Source organism: Macaca thibetana, chromosome 7, assembly GCF_024542745.1.
Source record: "Macaca thibetana thibetana isolate TM-01 chromosome 7, ASM2454274v1, whole genome shotgun sequence".
NCBI classification, from domain to species: Eukaryota; Metazoa; Chordata; class Mammalia; order Primates; family Cercopithecidae; genus Macaca; species Macaca thibetana.
In genome coordinates, this window is record NC_065584.1 from 136,055,779 (window position 1) to 136,075,419 (window position 19,641).

The 19,641-nt window shown below is 43.1% G+C and overlaps 1 protein-coding gene across 2 annotated transcripts in view; it reads right to left on the bottom strand.

Annotated features, from left to right (window-relative positions):
- Window positions 1-2,184: 2,184 nt before the first annotated feature.
- The window catches only part of LYSMD2 (LysM domain containing 2), a 133,344-nt gene continuing 115,887 nt past the window's right edge, over window positions 2,185-19,641 (bottom strand). Inside the window, exons 2-4 of one of the 2 annotated variants that reach the window (XM_050797948.1) lie at window positions 17,111-17,407; window positions 3,824-4,155; window positions 2,185-2,760 (exon numbers count right to left, since the gene is read on the bottom strand). In XM_050797948.1, coding sequence (XP_050653905.1) covers window positions 2,718-2,760; window positions 3,824-4,155; window positions 17,111-17,383 — 648 coding nt within the window. In that variant the 5' untranslated portion in view covers window positions 17,384-17,407 and the 3' untranslated portion in view covers window positions 2,185-2,717. The remainder of the gene's footprint in view (window positions 2,761-3,823; window positions 4,156-17,110; window positions 17,408-19,641) is intronic. The other variant, XM_050797949.1, reaches the window with a different exon arrangement.

Here is a 19,641-nt window from a genome sequence, read left to right on the forward strand (position 1 = left end):
CAAAAACGGAACACGGGAGGGGACAAATAAGGGAATAAAAGCTGCTCACCCCAGCCAGCAGCGGCAACCTGTTCTGGTCCCCTTTCACGCTGTGGAAGCTTTGTCCCTTCACTCTTCAAAATAAACCTTGCTACCGCTCACTCTTTGGGTCAGTGCCATCTTTAAGAACTATAACACTCACTGCAAAGGTCCTTGGCTCCATTCTTGAAGTCAGCAAGACCACAAACCCACTGGCAGGAACCAACTCTGGACACATTAGCTGTCACTGTTTCAAACAGTCTTTGACACCTGCATTGCTGTCCTGAATGCCCCTACCTGGTACCCCACCTTTTGGTGGGGACTGTGGGGGAAAGCTGTTTTCTTCTCCCATCCTCTCCAGAGAGTTGCAAAAACAAACAAAAGCCAAAGCCTGACACACACACACACACGAACTAAACCCAGTATGTTCTAGAGAAGCCAGTACCCATCTGTGAGTGGGGACAGGGAACTAAAAACACCTTTGTCCAAATAACACTTGCCAAAACACAGTGAATCAGACTGTTTCCATGAGTCATCTTTGATAACATGACTGACTCCGATTCAGCCATACCCAAACAGGCTGCGTGTGCATCAGACAATAAACTGGCACTGGCTAAAGCATTTTATCCATTCACTTTTCTATAAAGAATCTAAATATGCAGTATTTTTAAAAATAAGAAATGTACTTAGGGAGTTTATTATGGTTCTCAAAGCACATTGGCATTCATTAGCTCCTATCCATAACCAAAACAAAAGGAAGATCATCAGTCCGGTTTTATGAAAGAGGAAACTGGTTCGCAAAGGGAACAAAAGCACAGGATATGCTCCAGCTCATGCAGCCAAGAAATGGTAACGTTGGGATAGAACCTAAGTTTCTTGTCTCTTAGCCCACTCCAGCGATTCTATGTGCAAGGTAGGGACTAAAGTACTCAGTCCAGAATAGTTTAACTGTGGCCACAAAGAATTCCAAGTTACTAATAACTTGAAGATGACCAACGTTTTGGCTAGAGAATGCTAAGAGAGACCTTAGGCAAGAATAAAATACTCAGAAAAAAAATGTTTTTGAGATTGTGGTCTTAATTTCAAATTTGAGCTGTTACGTCTTTTGGATTACTCTCAAATTTCAGAACATTTTATGTTAAATAGCATGATAACTCTACATTTTTAATGGTTCCTAGGCCACCACAGATGTTTGTTTGAACCTTTTCTTACACGCATACCTGTTTTTCTCCTCTTATTTTTTTTCATTTAGGTCTCTCTTCATCCAACTAACTCCTCACAGTTCAGGTAGTGAATACAAGAAAACAGCAAAGCATGATCAAGAGGGTACCCTATTTCAAAGATCCTATAATGTGAGAAAAAAAAGACAAGACACAGGGATTATGTACGTTAGGAACAAACAAAAAAATCAGCAAGACAAGGGCTGACAGCTACGGTTTCCCATTGATGCAGCAGTTGGTCAGCCTCAGGGGTTGGATATGTGCAGTTCTAATTCTGCAAGCTCTGATGCATTAACACCTAAGGGCACTTGTTTCTTGCTTAATGGATGAGCTGGAGAAGCACAATGAGGGAAAGAAAACAAGGGAAGATAAAAGAAAGAGACAGGAGAAAAAATAACAAAAAGAAGAAAGTGAAAGTATTTTTGCTATGCTGGGATGGGGTAGATATGGGGATTTTTTGTGGAAGCCTAAAGATTTATTGAATCTAATAGTTGAACAGAAATTGAGACCAAAACAATATTTAATTATAAATGATATATTGCTTAAAGTGTACTACTGTAATCTATACATATAATAAAGACCAATTACATTATGAGAATAAAAGTCAATTTAAATAAGTACAGGACTACCAAACACTCATAAAGTAACTTAGCAATGAAATCTAAACTAGAATTCTGCAATATAATGTCAGATTATGGTATTATTTATTTGTTCTTTTGATTTATTCCATGTTTTCACCATATCTGAATCACATTAGGTTAATGAAAATGCCAAGATTACCAGTAATTGTAATTGATTTGCTTTTAGATTAGTAATACTTTTTTCAAAATTGCATTTATAATAATAAAAACCATTAAAGTGAAGAAGGAGCTGTCACCATTTAAATATATAATTTAAAAGTCAATTTTATTTTCTCATTTGTTAAAAAAATGAAGACTCAAGTTTAAAAACATAGTTTATTTTCTCATTCAGGCTTTGTAGTTTATTGTTACAAAATAGCGGACAAAATTTGGTTCTTTATATTAATAGAGAATACGTAAGACATATCGAAATATATATATAGCACTTAAGTTATAAACACACAGCAAATTCAGCATCACTTAAACAGCAACCATATTTTCACATGATCAGGATTGCATAAGGAGATAAACATTATTTTTAGCCTAAATATATAAATAGTCTTTGATGCTTTATGTCAATTAGTATTTATAAAAGCTAGTCCAAAAACTAACACCACCTACAAAAGTGATGAGCTTTAGGATACAACCTTGCCATCATGCCATAATAAAGACTTAAAATTATAGAAAGCCAGAGGGAACTAATCACTTCAGTGCAATTGCAGCAGGTAGAACTACCTAGTTATGATTTTAAGATGGACACTATAGGAATCCAGAAGGGATGTTTTTGAATCTTCAGTTGTTGGATTCTTTAAGGTCCAAACATATCTTAATTTTGGTTAGAGTTATGCCCCCAAATCACCTAACTGTGATAGAGGGAAGTTGCATAGGGACTTTCTTCATCTCTGAAAGAAAATAAATACAGCATAAATCAGTGTTTAGAACTGTATTCAGAAACCTAAAACATAAACTTATTATACAATTTAATATCCACTTGCCAAAGAAAGAATATATCAATTTAGAATATTGTACATGCCTAGAAAATTGTATGAAATGCCAATACTTAAGATATACCTTACTATCTCCATTTTATTCATATCTCAGTTATGAGAATAAATAATATCATTCATGTATTTATATTTGTCTATATTACATTTAAATATATTTTAAATCTATACTAAATTATATTCATATTTATATTTATGTTTTCTATATTTCATCTCTTTCTCAAAAGGATTTAAGGTACCAACAACAAAGGGCATATATATAATAAGATGAAAGAAATAGAAATTAAAAAATCAGGACTAAGGAAAGGAGAAGGAAACCAATGTATTAATCATAAGAAATATTATAGGAGTTGAACCCAGGTATCAATTTTAGTTGCAAGCTTCCCAGTAACCACAGCAAAAAAGGAAACAGTAGATTGTACTTTTTTGAAATCAAATCATAAAGAAAACAGGAAACCAATTCCTATAGGAGAGAGAAAAGTTTGTCCTAATATCAAATTTTAAAAACAAAGAAAAAAGCTTGCATGAGATCTTACGTAGGAAATACTCAGTAACAAATAACAGACAATGTCTTTGACACGTTTTATAAAGATCAATATTTTACAAGTATTTTCTGTGACACTGCTTCTCTTGAACGTGTCAATGAGAGAGACGCTTTTACTTTGCTGCTATCCAGAATTGCTAGCTGGACAGTGATGCTATTAAAGAAAAGAAGCAAACTTTTTATAGTAAATAACAGATAATAACGCTGCAACAGATAAAGCCTTGTGCAGCAGGCAGCAGCTCTGTTTAGAGTTTACATACTAAAAATGCCTTTCTAGAACTAAAATGCAGTTTTTAAAGAAAAAAAAAAAAGGAAAGGCAAGAAAGAAAAGAAGAGAGAAAAGAAAGATTTGGCCCAGCAAGGACATCTTAATAGTGATTTCTTTAGACTTTGACATTTGTACCAGGGTATTCTTACCTGCTCTCTTCTTTTAGCTTCTTGGCTGCCTGTGTTGATAACTTAATCTGCAAGTCAAGTCTCTGCAGGAAATCTCTGGCTGATACTTCCTCAGGCTGCACAGGCTGAACATCAGATTCTTGAGGACTGGGAGGAGGGAGGTCTTCCCCGGCCACCACTGGCTCCTCTTCCTGAGAAAAACTGTTATCAACAATTTCATTTTCTGGAGAATCAATGGAGTTAAGTCCATTAAACAACAAAGGCTTCTCTGATATAACTGGGATGTTCAAAGTTTTCTTCAGAAATATACAGTCATTGGTAAACAGTTTATTGGCCCTCTTAATCTGCTCCATCTAAAACATAAAAAAGGAAACACAGAGTTACATATAACCAAGTCAACGAGTAAGGTTTAGTATATAACAACTACCAATATTCATAAGCAAAATGTACACAATGCTTTCTTGGGATCTGAGACTCTTCAATCAGGTTCGGTAATCTTCCCAGATATCTCCAGTTATTTCAAGAGATGTTGGAAAATTGTTTCCCGATTTTATAAAAGGACTAATTTTTCCCCACTATACTATTTCTACTACAAGGCAGCTTTTAATATCAGTGGACTTAAATCTCGGAAGCTTAAAAATATAAAATATTTAGCACTTAATAAATTCCATTCTTGTTTTAATATTTCTATTATCTGATTTTTTAAAAACTTACCATGGCTGCTGTTTTACTTATGGAGTGCTTCCCATGTCTCTAGAACTGTGCTTAGTAAATACAGTTACTGTATGAACATGAGCTTGTTCCTTATCTCATTGATCCTTTCTCCTCATGTGTAAGACAGGAACCATCTACTTTTCGCAGGGTTATTGCAAGGATTAAATGAGAGCTTATATACCCACTCACATCAAGGAGATATATATATGAGATATATACGTATATTTCAAATATATATTTGCTATGTATATATCAAAAAGATATATGAGATATATATATGAGAGAATAGATACAAATATATGTACATTCTATACATATATTCCCATATATATCTATATGGAAAGAGAGAGAGAAAGTAGTGATTAGAGTATCTGGCAGTGGATGGTACTTACTACTCTCCATTTTCCAATGAAGAAATCAAAACACAAAAGAGATGGTAGATTTGACCAAGCACATACGGCTCTTTAAACGTTTAAACTGGGATTTTTGTCTGACTCCAAAGTCCACACAACATCTGGATTAAAGTGCACAACTAATGAAACCACATTACGGGGAGCCTTTAATGCCAAATGAATTCTGAGTAAAAACAAAAAAAAATTGTATTTCTACTTCAAAAAACCTGCAAAACCAACAGTCAACTAAGTGGACCCTGTTCGTCCTGCTTTGTTATAACTTGATTCCATGCAAATCATACATGTAAAGCTTTCTTTTTTCTTCTAAAGGTACTCCATTAAAGGAGTGAGATTTTTAAAAAGGATGGTCTTTTGTGTTCTAGTTTCTAGTTTAAGGAAAAAGAGAACATAAACATGGGCGGGTGCCTTTTAGAGACAAAATTAAAAACTAAAAATCCAAAGTATATCTGGTCTAGTTCAGGTTTGAGAGGGTTAATAACTTGGACACTCTGCCCATGGCAGGTTCAGGTATATGCTATTTCACCTTTAGGGCCCCTAGATCTTGCCCCCAAGCATCCAACTGCTCCATCTCTCTTAGTGCATAGGCTTCCAATGACACTAAGCCCTCCCTTGGCTCCAGAGTGAACATATGACTCATTCCTGCCCTGTGGAGCATCACAGGCTTTCGTGATGGATCACAGGCCCATGACAGAATCATTCAGACACGCAAAGAGACTTCTGCAGGGCGGTAGAGGGGAGCGTTCTCTACTGTTTTCTGCCAGAGGGAGATAGGCTGGAGATGCTGGCAGTCATCCTGGCACCTTGTGGAATCTGATGCTACAGCTACCTTAGAAGTGAGCATTTGGACTTCTGGATCACAGCCTGAAGACAGAACGTGCTCACTTCCAAGAGCCACTAAACTCCACTTGGAGTTTGGTTTTTGTTTAGGCCAATTTGAGTTAGGTTGTCTGCCACTTGTAGCTGAAAGAGCTCTTGCTGATACAGTGCCCTTTGAAATGCTTATCAGAAGGGGACTATGATTGCTGATAGTCATTGCTTCCTGGGAATAACGATGGAAGACAGAAACAGATGGGAACACCAGGATCCAAACTGCTGAGCAGAGCTAGGAACTGCAAGAGTACACTATGAATTCTTTCAGGGCAAGAACTGGTTATTGCTATAGGCTTCCTGGTCTGACACAGATCTCATATGCACTAAGTGCTCAGGATGGATGCATGGATGGATGGACAGATGGATGGATGGATGGATGAATGACTTAACACAGGTCAAAGGAGTGGGCACGGAAAATGAAGTAATCAGAAATGGGTAGTAAGTTGTCTGTTGGGCTGCTTATTCTCCTTTCAAACCCACTCTCCCCTCCCAATCCATTCCCCACTCTTCTTGAACTTGTTCTAAACCCTAGGAGGCTGACTTTTTAAGAACTGCATTACCCAGGCATCCTTGTCCTTGGAATTCCAGTTGGTTTTCCAATAGCAGCAGAACGACCTTACCATAACCAGTGGCTGCATTCCTCTCTGGTGAGAGTTCCTATCAGGAGTCCCAGATCCAAGGCTCCAGATCTTGCCAGTGTTCCCTTGGCCCTTCAGGCCTAGGGGTAATGTCTCCCTACTATTGCTAGTCTCCGGGTGCTTCACCTTCCCTTGTTGGTTCCCTCAACCATGCTCACACTCAGTGAATGTCCCTTCATTAAATTCTCTTCGGCCACATCCTCTGAGAGTGTTATCTGTATTCTGCTGGGATGCTGACAGATACATCTATCATATGGAGCACAATGGGCCATCAAGGCCAAGCAAGGGGCCTACAGAGGACTAGACAAGGTGACTGAGTCAGAGGCTGTGTGCAGTCAGGGAGTCCATAAGCAGTGAAGGGCAAGGCTCCCCTGGCTTCTGTACATACTGCTGCATAAGTGACTCACTATAACTGGTCCACAAGCTTCCTGAAGTCAGGGGCTTCACCGTCTCAATCTCAATGTCATTAGTAAGCATTTAAGATGTATGTGGTCTAGACTCTAAGATGACACATGAGATGCCAGAGTCAAGGACACCAGGGATATCCAGACACAGTTAGCATCAAGGTGGGAACCAATCTAAGGACAGGGGCAGATTTGAGTCTTGAGTTTAATACAGGATAGTACTCAGAAGCAAGGTTTCAGGGGCCATACTTTCTGGGTTCACATCCTGGCTTTCCCATTTTCTAACCATTCCCTGTCTGTTTACTATCAGTAAAGTAAGGATAGTAATAGTTCCTTCATCTCCCTATATCATTGTAAATATTAAATGAATTAATTCATGTAAAGTATTTAGAATGACATATGGGCTGAGTGCAGAGGCTCATGCCTGTAATCCCAGCACTTTGGCAGGCCAAGGTCAGGAGTTTGAGACCAGCCTGACCAATACAGCAAAACCTCATCTCTACTTAAAAAAAAAAAAAAAAATCAGCCGGGCATGGTGGTGCATGCCTGTAATTCCAGCTACTTGGGAGCCTGAGGCATGAGAATCACTTGAACCCGGGAGGCAGATGTTGCACTGAGCCGAGATCACACCATTGTACTCCAGGAATACATACACACACACACACACACACACACACACACACACACACACACACGGCACACAAGAAGTACTCAAAAGTGTCAGCAATTATTATCATTAAATTTAATTAAAAGTAAGAAAGCATCAGGTAAGGGCAGATTCTAACATGTAATCAGCAAATAAGAAGGAAGAAGGTAGAAATATTCTCTCACAAAATATTGTTTCTCAGCCAAGCATGGTGGCTCACTACTGTAATCCCAGCACTTTGGGAGGCCGAGGCAGGTGGATCACCTGAGGTCAGGAGTTCAAGACCAGCCTAGCCAACATGGTGAAACCCCATCTTTACTAAAAATGTAAAAATTAGCTGGGCATAATGGCAGGTGCCTGTAATCCCAGTTACTAGGGAGGCTGAGGCAGAAGAATTGCTTGAACCTGGGAGGCGGAGGTTGCAGTAAGCCAAGATTGTGCCATTGTACTCTACCCTGGGTGACAGAGTGAGACTCCGTCTCAAAAAAAAATGGTTTCTGCCCCAAAATAAGACTATATAGGGAAAATTTCACATGGATAAGCCCAGATGAATACCATAATATATTGTCACTGCTTTGAGGTGTCACAAAAGGCTTTGAATAGGTTTTTCAAAAGGTAATGAAAATCTTAACCTGTTCTTTACAAGCTATGGCTTAGGCCAAATGTGTAGGCTCTAAACTCTGTCACCCATGAAGAAATATGAAATCAGACATGCAAAGAGCCAGGAATAAAAGCATTCCATCTAGAAAAAGGAGCAGCAAATGCCCCAGAGCAGGAAAAAAATCACGTGGCTAAAGTGTAGGGCGTAATAAGCAAACTTCCAACCAGGCAGGGCCTTGGGTGCCAAGCTAAGGAATTTGGAATTTATTTTAAATGTGATGAGAAGCCACTGGACGGTGAAGGCAGGGAGTGGCATGATCTGATCATAGTTAAAGATCGCTTCCGCACCTGGATGCAGAAAATGAATTAGCAGCTGGGTGTAGAAAACGAATTAGCAGCTGGGTGCAGAAAATGGATTAGCAAGAAAGAGGCACCTGCCATAGTACAGACAACAAACTGAAAAATCCAAAATGGTGAAATGATGTTTTCTTTTGCTTTGATATGTTTTTAATTTATTTTATCTTTATTGTTTTTGAGATAGAGTCTCACTCTGTCGCCCAGGCTGGAGTGCAGTGGCACGATCTCGGCTCACTGCAACTTCTTCCTCCCAGATGAAAGCTATTCTCCTGCCTCCGCTTCCTGAGTAGCTGGGATTACAGGTGCATGCCACCATGCCTGGCTAATTTTTTGTATTTTTAGTAGAGACAGGCCTTCGCCATGTTAGCCAGGATGGTCTTGATCTCCTGACCTCATGATCCACTTGCCTCGATTTCCCAAAGTGTTGGGATTACAGGCATGAGCCACCACACCCGGCCTGCTTTGGTATCTTTTATACTTCTGTCTGAACATAGATGGGTCTGCTGTTCTGGCAATTTCACTTCACATAAAGCTAAGAAAAGTCATCATCCAATCCAAGGAAGAGCTGGAAAACTCTATATAGCTTTCCTACCTACCCTCTGTTCAACATTTCCTAAGATCCAATTAATGCTGAGACTAGAAAGTGTGTCCTTTCAAACTGATGTAGGACTATCCTCTGTTTCTTAGGGATGGATGAATGGGAGTGGGGAGGTACATCAATCAATGCTTTCATTTCAAAAGTCTCCCTTAATCTAGATTGAATAGTATGACTCAGTGAAGTATAAATTTACTGTGTAGTCACTAAGAGACAGATTATAGAATAAGGAAAGTAATAGCCAAAGGGTGGTCACAAGTTCAATCATGGTGAAATTAGGTAGAACAAATGCCATCAATAACTTAAAACAACATACTGAAAATGACTCCCCAGCCAGGCGTGGTGGCTCATGCCTGTAATCCCAACACTTTCGGAGGCCAAGGCAAATGGATTGCTTGAGCCCAGGAGTTTGAGACCAGTCTGGGTAACACAATGAAACTCCATCGCTACCAAAAAGTATCCCCCAAAACATTTAGCTGGGTGTGGTGGTGCACCCCTATAGTTCCAGCTACTCGGAGGCTGAGGCAGGAGAATCGCTTGAGCCTGGGAGGTCAAGACTGTAGTTAGCCAAGATCTTGCCACTGCGCTCCAGGCCAGGTGACAGAGCAAGATCCTGTCTCAAAAAAATTTTTTTAAATAAAATAAAATACAATGATTCCCCTGTGAAGGAAATTCACAAAGCATCCTTCTAGAAGATACCTTAAGAGCAGGCTGCTGAGTAAGGTCAAGAACTCTTCCCATCTTAGACCAGCATCATCAGTCCACCTACCTAATAGTGAATGCAATTCTCAAAACTTCTTTTTCCTTCCTCTCCATTCCTTAAAAGATATAAGCTCATCCAAAAATGTTTCAGGATACATAATAACATGTACATAGCACTGTGTGGCTTGCAGAATGTTCTCACATACGCACACAGCTCTCACGTGATTATTAGTTTACAGAAAACAGACTTAAATATTAAATCATTCTCCCAAGATTCACCCCCACATCTGTCTCCTGTTATGTTCTAAGTGTTGATGGCAATGAGACCAGACCCCTCCATTGCTATGTGTTCATGAGAAAAAGGCTTTTCTTCCTTCCCCACACTGTCAAAAAAGTACATGAGATTCTATTTGTGGCAAAGGTCCAAAAAAGGCAAATCTATAGATTAGAAAGCATATTGGTGGTAGTCTAAGACTGAAGAAGGAAACAAAGAGTGAGAGGAATGGATGGGCATGGGGATCTTCTCAGGGTGATGAAACGTTCTAACATTGAATTCCAATAATGGCCTCACAACTCTGTAAATTTAAAGTCATTGAATTGTACACTTAAGATGGGTGAATTTTGTGGTATACAACCTCAATAAAGGTGTTTAAAAAAACAATGAGAATCTACAAAAACCCCGAATGACTAAAGGCTACTTTGCCATACCTCTCACTTTTGGTGGCACTATTTATAGTTATCTTCTCTTTAGCAAGGGACAGCAATCTCTATCAGCAGCAGGGGTTAAAGTTATGAACACTAAAGATTTACATGCACCTAGGTTTCTAAATCACAACGTTTATTCTCTCTAAAAATGACAATCATTTCACCTTTTCTCAGCAAGGTAACTTTTGTTAGGGGAAACGTTAAGCAACAACTTGGCTTAGCAGCTAATTGGCAGAGGAAGAGAGAATCCTGGGAATAAACTGGCTAGGAAGTAACTGAGGGTACTGCAGGGTGAGGTGGCCTCTGGAGAGGGAAAAAGACAGGCAAGCTGCCTGGAGGAAGCAAAGAGAAAAAAGAAAGAGTATATGCAAATAATAGGTCCTCCTGGCCGCCTCCTTTCCACTTTCAGTTTCTACATGGCTCTCTGGAGGTTTCTCCAGGGTTTCTGCACAAAAATTTACGGTGGCAGCCTGGAGTTGGTCAATTTCCTCCAGAGGCTTGACTTCAACTGGGAGGAGCCAGGATCACTGAAAAAGCAATAACTAAATCAAGAATACAGAGTTAGGGAAGGAGTCTTAACGTCCCAGCGGAGATAAACACGCCCAGGGGAATGCCAGTCCAAGCAAGGTTACATCTGAGGTTTGAACTATATTTAACAGTTACTCAACCCACCCCAAATAGTTTCAGTTTCCCAGACCCACTTCCTCCAATGCCTCTTCCTCTGGCAGAGCTGCTCAAGCCTAAACTTATATGTCACTCAATGTAAAGACCCACTGCTGGTGGAGGGGAGGAGACAAACACTGAGCACCAGCAAGGGCAGCAGTCTTCTATAGATTTGAGAATGAGCCTCAAACCAAATCTTGCTGTTCAAGTCTTCAGCAGGCCGTACCTCTTCACTCAGCCCTTGCCCTGGGCCCTGACTTCCAGTGTCTGTTGGGCTCCATGGCTGGCTATTTCAAACCAGTCAAGCTTTCTTGTGGATGAAGAGTCCACATGTATGTGGAGAACTCACAACATGCCAGGCTCCAGGCTAGCCATGGAAGATACAAACATCAATCAAACAAATTCCCTGGCTTCTCAAGTAGCTAGAAGCTACTAGAAAGCAGTAGCTGAAAAACTCACCATGAATAAAAAGAGAACAACATGTATTATCTTCCAGCCCCAGCATCTAGCCCAAGGTCTCAAACCAACCAGGCTCAATAGAAGTTGGTTACGAAAATAATGAATGCCAGTTTTTAGTGGCTATCAATGACTAAAAAAGTAATGGTAGGAAAGAGTCATAATGATCATTCCTAAGTCACTAGCAAAAGAACTTGGGTCCATCAGGTGTCACACCTAGCCAGCTTCTTGAAACTCCACATTCTTCTTTCCCATCCCCAGGATGCCCAGGCCCATCTCTAGGGGAGAGACATTCAAACTAAACAGTAAACAAACAAGCAGAACATTTACAGCATATCAGCAAATCATCTGGACCCCAGCCACATCTCACCACCTCCTTCCTTCTCTACTGCTTTGGTCCGAGCTGCTATCCTCTCCCACCTGCATTATTACAAAAGCCATCATCTTATCTGGTTTCCTGGCTTGGTACTAGCTTCCCTACAAACTATTTTTAAAGCAGCAGCCAGAGTAATCCTTTTAATGCACAAGTCAGATTATGTCACTCTTCTGCTCAAACCCCTTAAATCTATCCCAACTCAGAGAAAAAGACAAAGTCCTTACAATAGTCTTCAAGGTCCAAAGTGATCTAGTCCAACTATACCCCATTGCATTCTAAGCACCAGCCACAGTACTCCTGGAAGGTGCCAATTATGTTCTCACCTCAAGGCCTTTGCACCACTGGTTATTCCTTCTGCCTGGAATGTTCTTCACCAGATATCTGCACAGCTCCCTCCCTCACCTCCTTCTCAGCAAGGCCTTCCCTGGCCACACCATTTTAAATTCCAGCCATCTCCACGAGCCCTCCCCAACTTCCTCTCCTGCTTGATTTTTTTTCATTATGCTTATCAATATCTGACATGAGACATTTTATTTTTCTACTTACTGTTTCCACTAACTAAAATATAAGCTCTATGAGGACATAGATTTTTATTTACTCACTAATGTATCACCAGAAAAGTAGCTCTGAGGGAAAGAAAAAAATTTGGATGAATGATAAATACTGTTAGGAAAATATGGCAGGGAAGTTGGGGAGGAGTGCTGGCGGACTGGGAAGAAAGGCTACAATTTGACATAGAGTGTGCAGAAAAGGCCTTAAGAATGAGATATTTAAGCAAAGACTTGATGGCCTTGAGGGAACAAATCACCCAGCCAGAATCAGCTCCATCATTCGCCCAGGGCCAGTGAAAAAAATGAAAATGTGAGGCCCTTGTTCACAAACTGTTAAAAATTTCAAGAGATGACAGTAGAGCATTAAACCAAGTGTGAGGCCCTTCTAAGCATGGGGTCTTGTGCGACTGTGCAGGTCACATGCCCATGAAGCTGGTCCTGCATCCAGCTATTAGAGTAAGACACATGCAATGGCAAGTGCAAGAACCCTAAGGCAGAACAGTACTTTGGGAACAAGCAAAGCAGCCATGCTTGTTAAAAATACAGTCTCTGGCCAGGTGTGGTGGCTCATGCTTATAAGCCCAACACTTTGGGAGGCCAAGGTGGGTGGATCATGAGGTCAGGAGTTGAATACCAGCCTAGCTAACACAGTGAAACGCTATCTCTACTAAAAATACAAAAATTAGCCGGGTGTGGTGGCCTGTGCCTAAAGTCCCAGCTACTTGCAAGACTGAGGCAGGAGAATAGCTTGAACCCGGGAGGCAGAGGTTGCAGTGAGCCAAGATCGCGCCACTGCACTCCAGTCAGGGTGACAAAGTAAGACTCTGTCTCAAAAACAAAAACAAACAAACAAACAAAACAGAGACTCCTAGACTCCTTTTCTGGATATTCCAATCCCATAGATCCAATGTCAGCTAGGATCCTTTATTTTTAGTTTGCCCCAGGGTACTCCTGTCCTGTCCAGGCAAATTTGAGGAACATGGATCTATTCTCACATCCTGAGATGTGCCCCGCTGCCAGTCCTTCAGCACCACCTCAGAAAATGGCTCCCAACTTGTTCCCCTTGTAATCCAGGGCTGGCAACCAGGTCTCCATCTTCACCCCCTTGTCGGAGTCTCTGTTCTGGGAACTTCCTTGTACCTAGAGTACGACTGGCTCTTTTTTTTTTTTTTTTTTTTTTTTTGAGACGGAGTCTCGCTCTGTCACCCAGGCTGGAGTGCAGTGGCCGGATCTCAGCTCACTGCAAGCTCCGCCTCCCGGGTTCACGCCATTCTCCTGCCTCAGCCTGCCGAGTAGCTGGGACTACAGGCGCCCGCCACCTCGCCCGGCTAGTTTTTTGTATTTTTTAGTAGAGACGGGGTTTCACCATGTTAGCCAGGATGGTCTCGATCTCCTGACCTCGTGATCCGCCCGTCTCGGCCTCCCAAAGTGCTGGGATTACAGGCGTGAGCCACTGCGCCCGGCCACGACTGGCTCTTAATCAGTCTTCCACCAAAGGACTGAAGTCCTGCCTGGACACCCAGCTGGGTGGCTGAGGCTGCCATGGAGAGATAGGCTTCCCTGAGAGTTTCTGCTCATCTATGCAAGATTGCCAGATATGGTATGTTCAGGTCAATTGTTTGCTGGACTGACTTAATTTCTAGGTGCACTGCCTTGGGTCTCTAAGCCCCCAATATCTCATTTTCGACCTTTTAAAACAATCATTTAAATATGTTGTAGATGAGCTTGCCAGTCAACACTAGAAACCTAATTTGCTCAACTTCTTTCTGTTGAGTCAGGAGAAGAAAAATATTTTTCTGCCTTTACAGCTTCCACCTTAAAATCTCACAGTGAGTAAACCTAATTAATATTTGCAGATATTAGGCCAGCGCAGTGGCTCACACCTGTAGGCCCAACACTTTGGGAGGCGGAGGTGGGTGGATTGCTTGAGTCCAGGAGTTCGAGACCAGACTGGGCAACATAATGAGACCCCATCTCTACAAAAAATACAAAAATTAGCTGGGCATGTGGCTTGGGCCTGTAGTCCCAGCTACTCAGGAGGTTGAGGTGGGAAGATCACTTGTGCAGCGGCAGTCGAGGCTGCAGTGAGCCATGTTAGCACCACTGCACTCCAGCCTGGGCAACAGAGTGAGACCCTGTCTCAAAAAAAAAAAATCTGAAGATATTAAAACAAAAATATCACTTCACTGTTACGGTAAGTATTATCACTTTCACTGATTCTATATTACCAGTGAAGGAGTCTCTAAAAATTTTTATCATCTATAAGCCAGTGCCCAAAGCAATGAGAAATACATGTAACAAACCAGTGGTCCTCAACCAGGGGTAAGTTTGCCTCCAAGAGAACATCTGACAATGCCTGAATAGGGGTCAGGGAGTGCTACTGGCATCTAGTGGGTAGAGACCAGAGTTGCTGCTAAATATTCTACACTGCACAGGACAACCCCGTACAACAGTTATCTGGTCTATAACATCAACAGTGCTGAGGTTGGGAAACCCTGTAATGAACTATGTGTCACTATCAATTATAGTTCTTGATTCATTACACTTGTGTTTAACATCTTAAAATCAAAAGTCTTGGCTGGGCGTGGTGCCTCATGCCTGTAATCCCAGCACTTTGGGAGGCCGAGACGGGCGGATCACGAGGTCAGGAGATCGAGACCATCCTGGCTAACCCAGTGAAACCCCATCTCTACTAAAAAATACAAAAACTAGCCGGGCGAGATGGTGGGCGCCTGTAGTTCCAGCTACTCGGGAGGCTGAGGCAGGAGAATGGCGTAAACCCGGGAGGCAGAGCTTGCAGTGAGCTGAGATCCGGCCACTGCACTCCAGCCTGGGCAACAGAGCGAGACTCCGTCTCAAAAAACAGACAAACAAACAAACAAACAAAAAGTCTTTATAAAAGCAATGAAAAATCTGATTTACACTTTAATTTTAAAAAGGAGTAATGAGGTTATGAGTAACAGGATCTATATTAGACATAACAGGGATTAGAAAGCATTTGATCAAAGGTGGTGAACAGATGTATAGCAGTTATCTATAATCACCTCAAGTGAAACCACAGAGAGCTGTGGGTCATAGAGAGATTGCCTGGGAAGAGAGTATGGGAAAAAAACATTCTTCTGCATATCACAGATTCCTAGGTGCAGTCACTAGCCTAGTAAGGCAAGATGCCAGAAAACCAGACAGAAAAGACTGTCCTTCTTCAGTAGCCAGGATGCTGAGAGAGCTCCTGATAAGACTAGGATAAAAATAAAAATGGTTATCAAAAGTAATATCTAGAGAAGAGCAAATGCTTTATCACTGTTAATTCAAGCTGGTCTCAATGAATGATCATACTTGGAAAATATCCCTACCTCTCATCCATCTTCTCATCTGTAAAAAGATTAATTACACCTACCTCCTAGGCTTATTGTGAAAATTAAATAAGATAAAGATGAAACAAGACAAATGCAATGCCTGCCACACAGGAGGCAGTCAGCAGAGGGTAGCTACTGGTATTTCCCAACTTCACTTTCCTCCGGCTCTGACCCAAATCAGGCCCCATTAATGCACATGGAGAATTGTAGTTCTATGTTCACATTTACAGAACTCCCAAGACGGCAGAATGGGCATGATAAAGTCAATACATGACTGCACAGCAAGGTCCCTCTCAAAATATTTCAAAGAGAGAAGGACCTGATAGGTAAACACATACCAGCTTAAATATGCAAAATACATTCTCCTTCATACTGATTCTCCTTCATTCGGTAAATGGCCAGAAAGAGTTTCACTTTAAGAGAAAGATATAGATAAGATCCTCTTTCTTCCCACTGCTGTCTAAGGTACTTCGAGAAAGAACACTGAAAACTGATACAAAGCCCAAATGTTAAAAGGCCATCACATAGCTCACAGTTAATTATAAGTAATTTTAATGAAACAATTTGTTCCCTCAGGTTTCCATGTTCTTCCCAGAGGTGTAATGCAATACACCCAAGACACACACACTTATAAATTTGTAATAAACGCAGCCCTCCAGCTCACCTACACCACAGTTCTTGGCTGCTGCTTAGCGACAGGTGTCACATTCGCGGTTGCCAGTGAGCCCAGAGGGTGTAATTTCACTTCTACATAAAGAAGCATAATCAATAGCACCAGAACCACCCAGTAGGAACAACTGCACCATTCCTGACTCATCACGGAGCTTGTTTTCACAGACAACAAAATTCACCTCAGTTGGGCTTTGCGTAAATATAGAGTGGAGTGATGGGGACTGCAAATCGGGTGGAAGTGGTTCCCGGGGATGCCAAAGCCCTAGTACTCTTTGGCCTCCCTCACGCGACAGATCTAGTCTGAGCCTGGGCGGGGCCCCGGGAACTGGATGCAGCTACCTAGGGAGGGAGCCCTGGCGACCCGCCCCACCGGCTGCAGGACCAGCTTGGGCGACCACTGCGGTGGCCAGCAGCGCGCGCCGAGCGAGCCCTGGGAGCCGAGTCGCCCGAAGACTCACGGCCGTCCCTACGACTCCCTATCCCCCAAACCCCCACCCGCAGTCCCACCCTCACCCCCACCCGCACCCCGAGCCGCACCGCCTCCCGCGCGGGAGCTGCCAGCCCGGGCCGCGGCGGCGCGCCCTGCTCACCGTGACACCGTACTTGAGCGCGATGCCCTGCAGCGTATCGCCCGCGCGGACCCGGTGCTCCACATGGCGCTCGATGACGCCGGCGCCCAGCGGAGCCCGCACGCTGGCGGTGCTGCCGTACGAGCGGGTCTTGGTGCGGGCCAGGCTCAGCGACAGCTCGGCCTCCTCGGACTCGGAGCCGGAACGCGAGCGCGGCGGCGGCGAGGGGGCCGAGGGCCGCGGCGCGCGGGGGCCGCCTTCCCGCAGGGATAGTGCGGGCGAGGAATCCGCCATGGGTCCTGCCGAGGCCGCCGGGTCGGGGAGCTTGCCAAGGGGGTGGTGCCTCCTCCTCCTCCGCCGCCGCCGCTGCCGCCTCTTCCTCCTCACAGGGGCTGCAGCAGGCCGTTCCGCGGGGGCGGCGGGCGGGAAGCCGAGGCGGGGAGCCGCAGGCCGGGCATGGCGGCCGCCTCCTCCTCCGCGTCCTGCCTGCCGGGGCGTCCGCGGCACACGCACCCGCAAGGGGAAGAGCGAAAGCAGCTCCCACTGCGGCCTGCCGGTACCGGGGAGACCCTGCGGAGCGAGGGAGCGGGGGCGCGCTGAAGCCCGCGGCCGTGGGGGCTAAGGGAGGCCCATCTGCAGGCGTCCTCCGCCCCAGGTGGACCCCTGCTCCATGCTGATAGAGCCCCGACAGAACCCTGCCCTGGCCACGGCCAAAAAAAAAAGCTTTGCTCTGCCTCCTTTATTTATTCCCCAGCAGGAACCAGCTCAGACCTTCAAGCTCTGCCAATGCCAAGGGTACTTCCCTCCCCCTACCCCGGTGACCTCAAAGTCCACGTCACAGAAAAACTTAAGATCATCAGACACACACAGACAGCTTCTCCAGGGCCATCTTAATAGCCGCAGAGCTCAGTCCTTTCCAAATTGCACTAGGAGGGATACTACTTCTAAGGCCTAATGGGTGGCCTCAAAATAACCCCCTAGTTGTTCGGGTTTCACACTTTGTACACTAGTGCCAATTTAAGTCCTGGCTGCCTCAAAAGCCTGGCCACATACAATTCATTCTTCTGGCTCAGTAGTTGGAATTTACTATCTGCATTCATCTTCTTTTCGTCAGTTTATTCTTGGACACCCTGAAATCGCAACTCCCTGCCCCGTATTGCTATTAATATTATAACCACCAAAGACCTCTTATCTGTACTCTTCATCTGAACACCGTCTACTTTTGAACACCCTTTCAACACACTGTACACATTTACTAGCATCTAGTGCCTGGTTTCTGTTGTATTTTGGACAGCTCTCCAAGAAGAGGTACCTTGTAGGAAGGTCCGGAGCCAGGAGGTTTGATTCGTTGGCTGAAGTTTTGGTATGTTGCTGTGCTGGACAGAGGCAAAGCTAATACTGCTCAGGAGACAAAGGATGGGACAGGAGCAAGCTTCCACATCACCATCCCACTCAAAACTCCTACAATGGCTCTCTGGGGACAACAGCATTACTAAAAACCTACATTGGCGTTCAAGCTATTATTTCTATTTTTATTATTCATGTTCTGACCATACCCCATCTATAACTTATTCTGTATACTCCACATATTCCTGCCAAACAGAGCCTCTGAAACTGGCCTCCTTGTTCCTACTTTCATACCTTGCATGTTATTCCTTCCAATAGTAACACTCTTCCAGTACCCTCTACTACATTTTTTAAATCTTTAAGTTCTGTTTCAAATGATACATCCTCCATGAGATTTTTTCCTAATTCTTCCCAATGGTCCCTTTTTCCCACCTACCCAACCGTTATTGTTTCATCTTTGAACTCCAAGAGGTTTGTATTAATACTTCTGGTTTAGTATTTAACTCTCTGTGTTTTGTGTTTGTACTTGCATGTACATGCATGAGCTTGTCTTATCTCCTCCAACAGATACATGCTCCTGGGAGGCATAACTGGGTCTTACTCATCTTTTTAGCTCCAGCAGTGCCTAGCTCAGTGGGAAAAAAAAAAAAAAAAAAAAAAAAAAAAAAAACATAATCATAAGTGGTTGAATTGAAGTGTAGTAAAAAGATCCTGAATGCTAGTTTGGATTGTTTTAGCATAAGTCTGCCACGCATGAACTTTTCGGTGGTATCTTGTGTGTCCATTTCAGGACCCAAGAGAGAGGCAGAATCTGTCTCAATATATAGACAAGATCTGGTAATGTTTCAAGAAAGAAGTGTCTTCCTTCAAAGAGTTTACAATCTAGGAATGAGATAGCATATAATGTTTTCCACTAAGAAAAAGTTTACTGCATGAGTGAAAGTTTTTATCTGAAAGAACTGAGCTGGCGCAGTGGCCCATTCCAGCACTTCGGGAGTCTAAGGAAAGAGGATCACTTGAGCCCAGGAGTTCAAGACCAGCTTAGGCAACATAGTGAGATCCATTTCTACAAAAAATACAAAAGTTAATCGGGCATGTGGCATACTCCTGTAGTTCCAGCTACCTGAGAAACTGAGATAGGAGGATCGTTTAAGCCCAGAAGGCGATCTCTGCACTAAGCAGAGATCACGCCACTGCACTCCAGC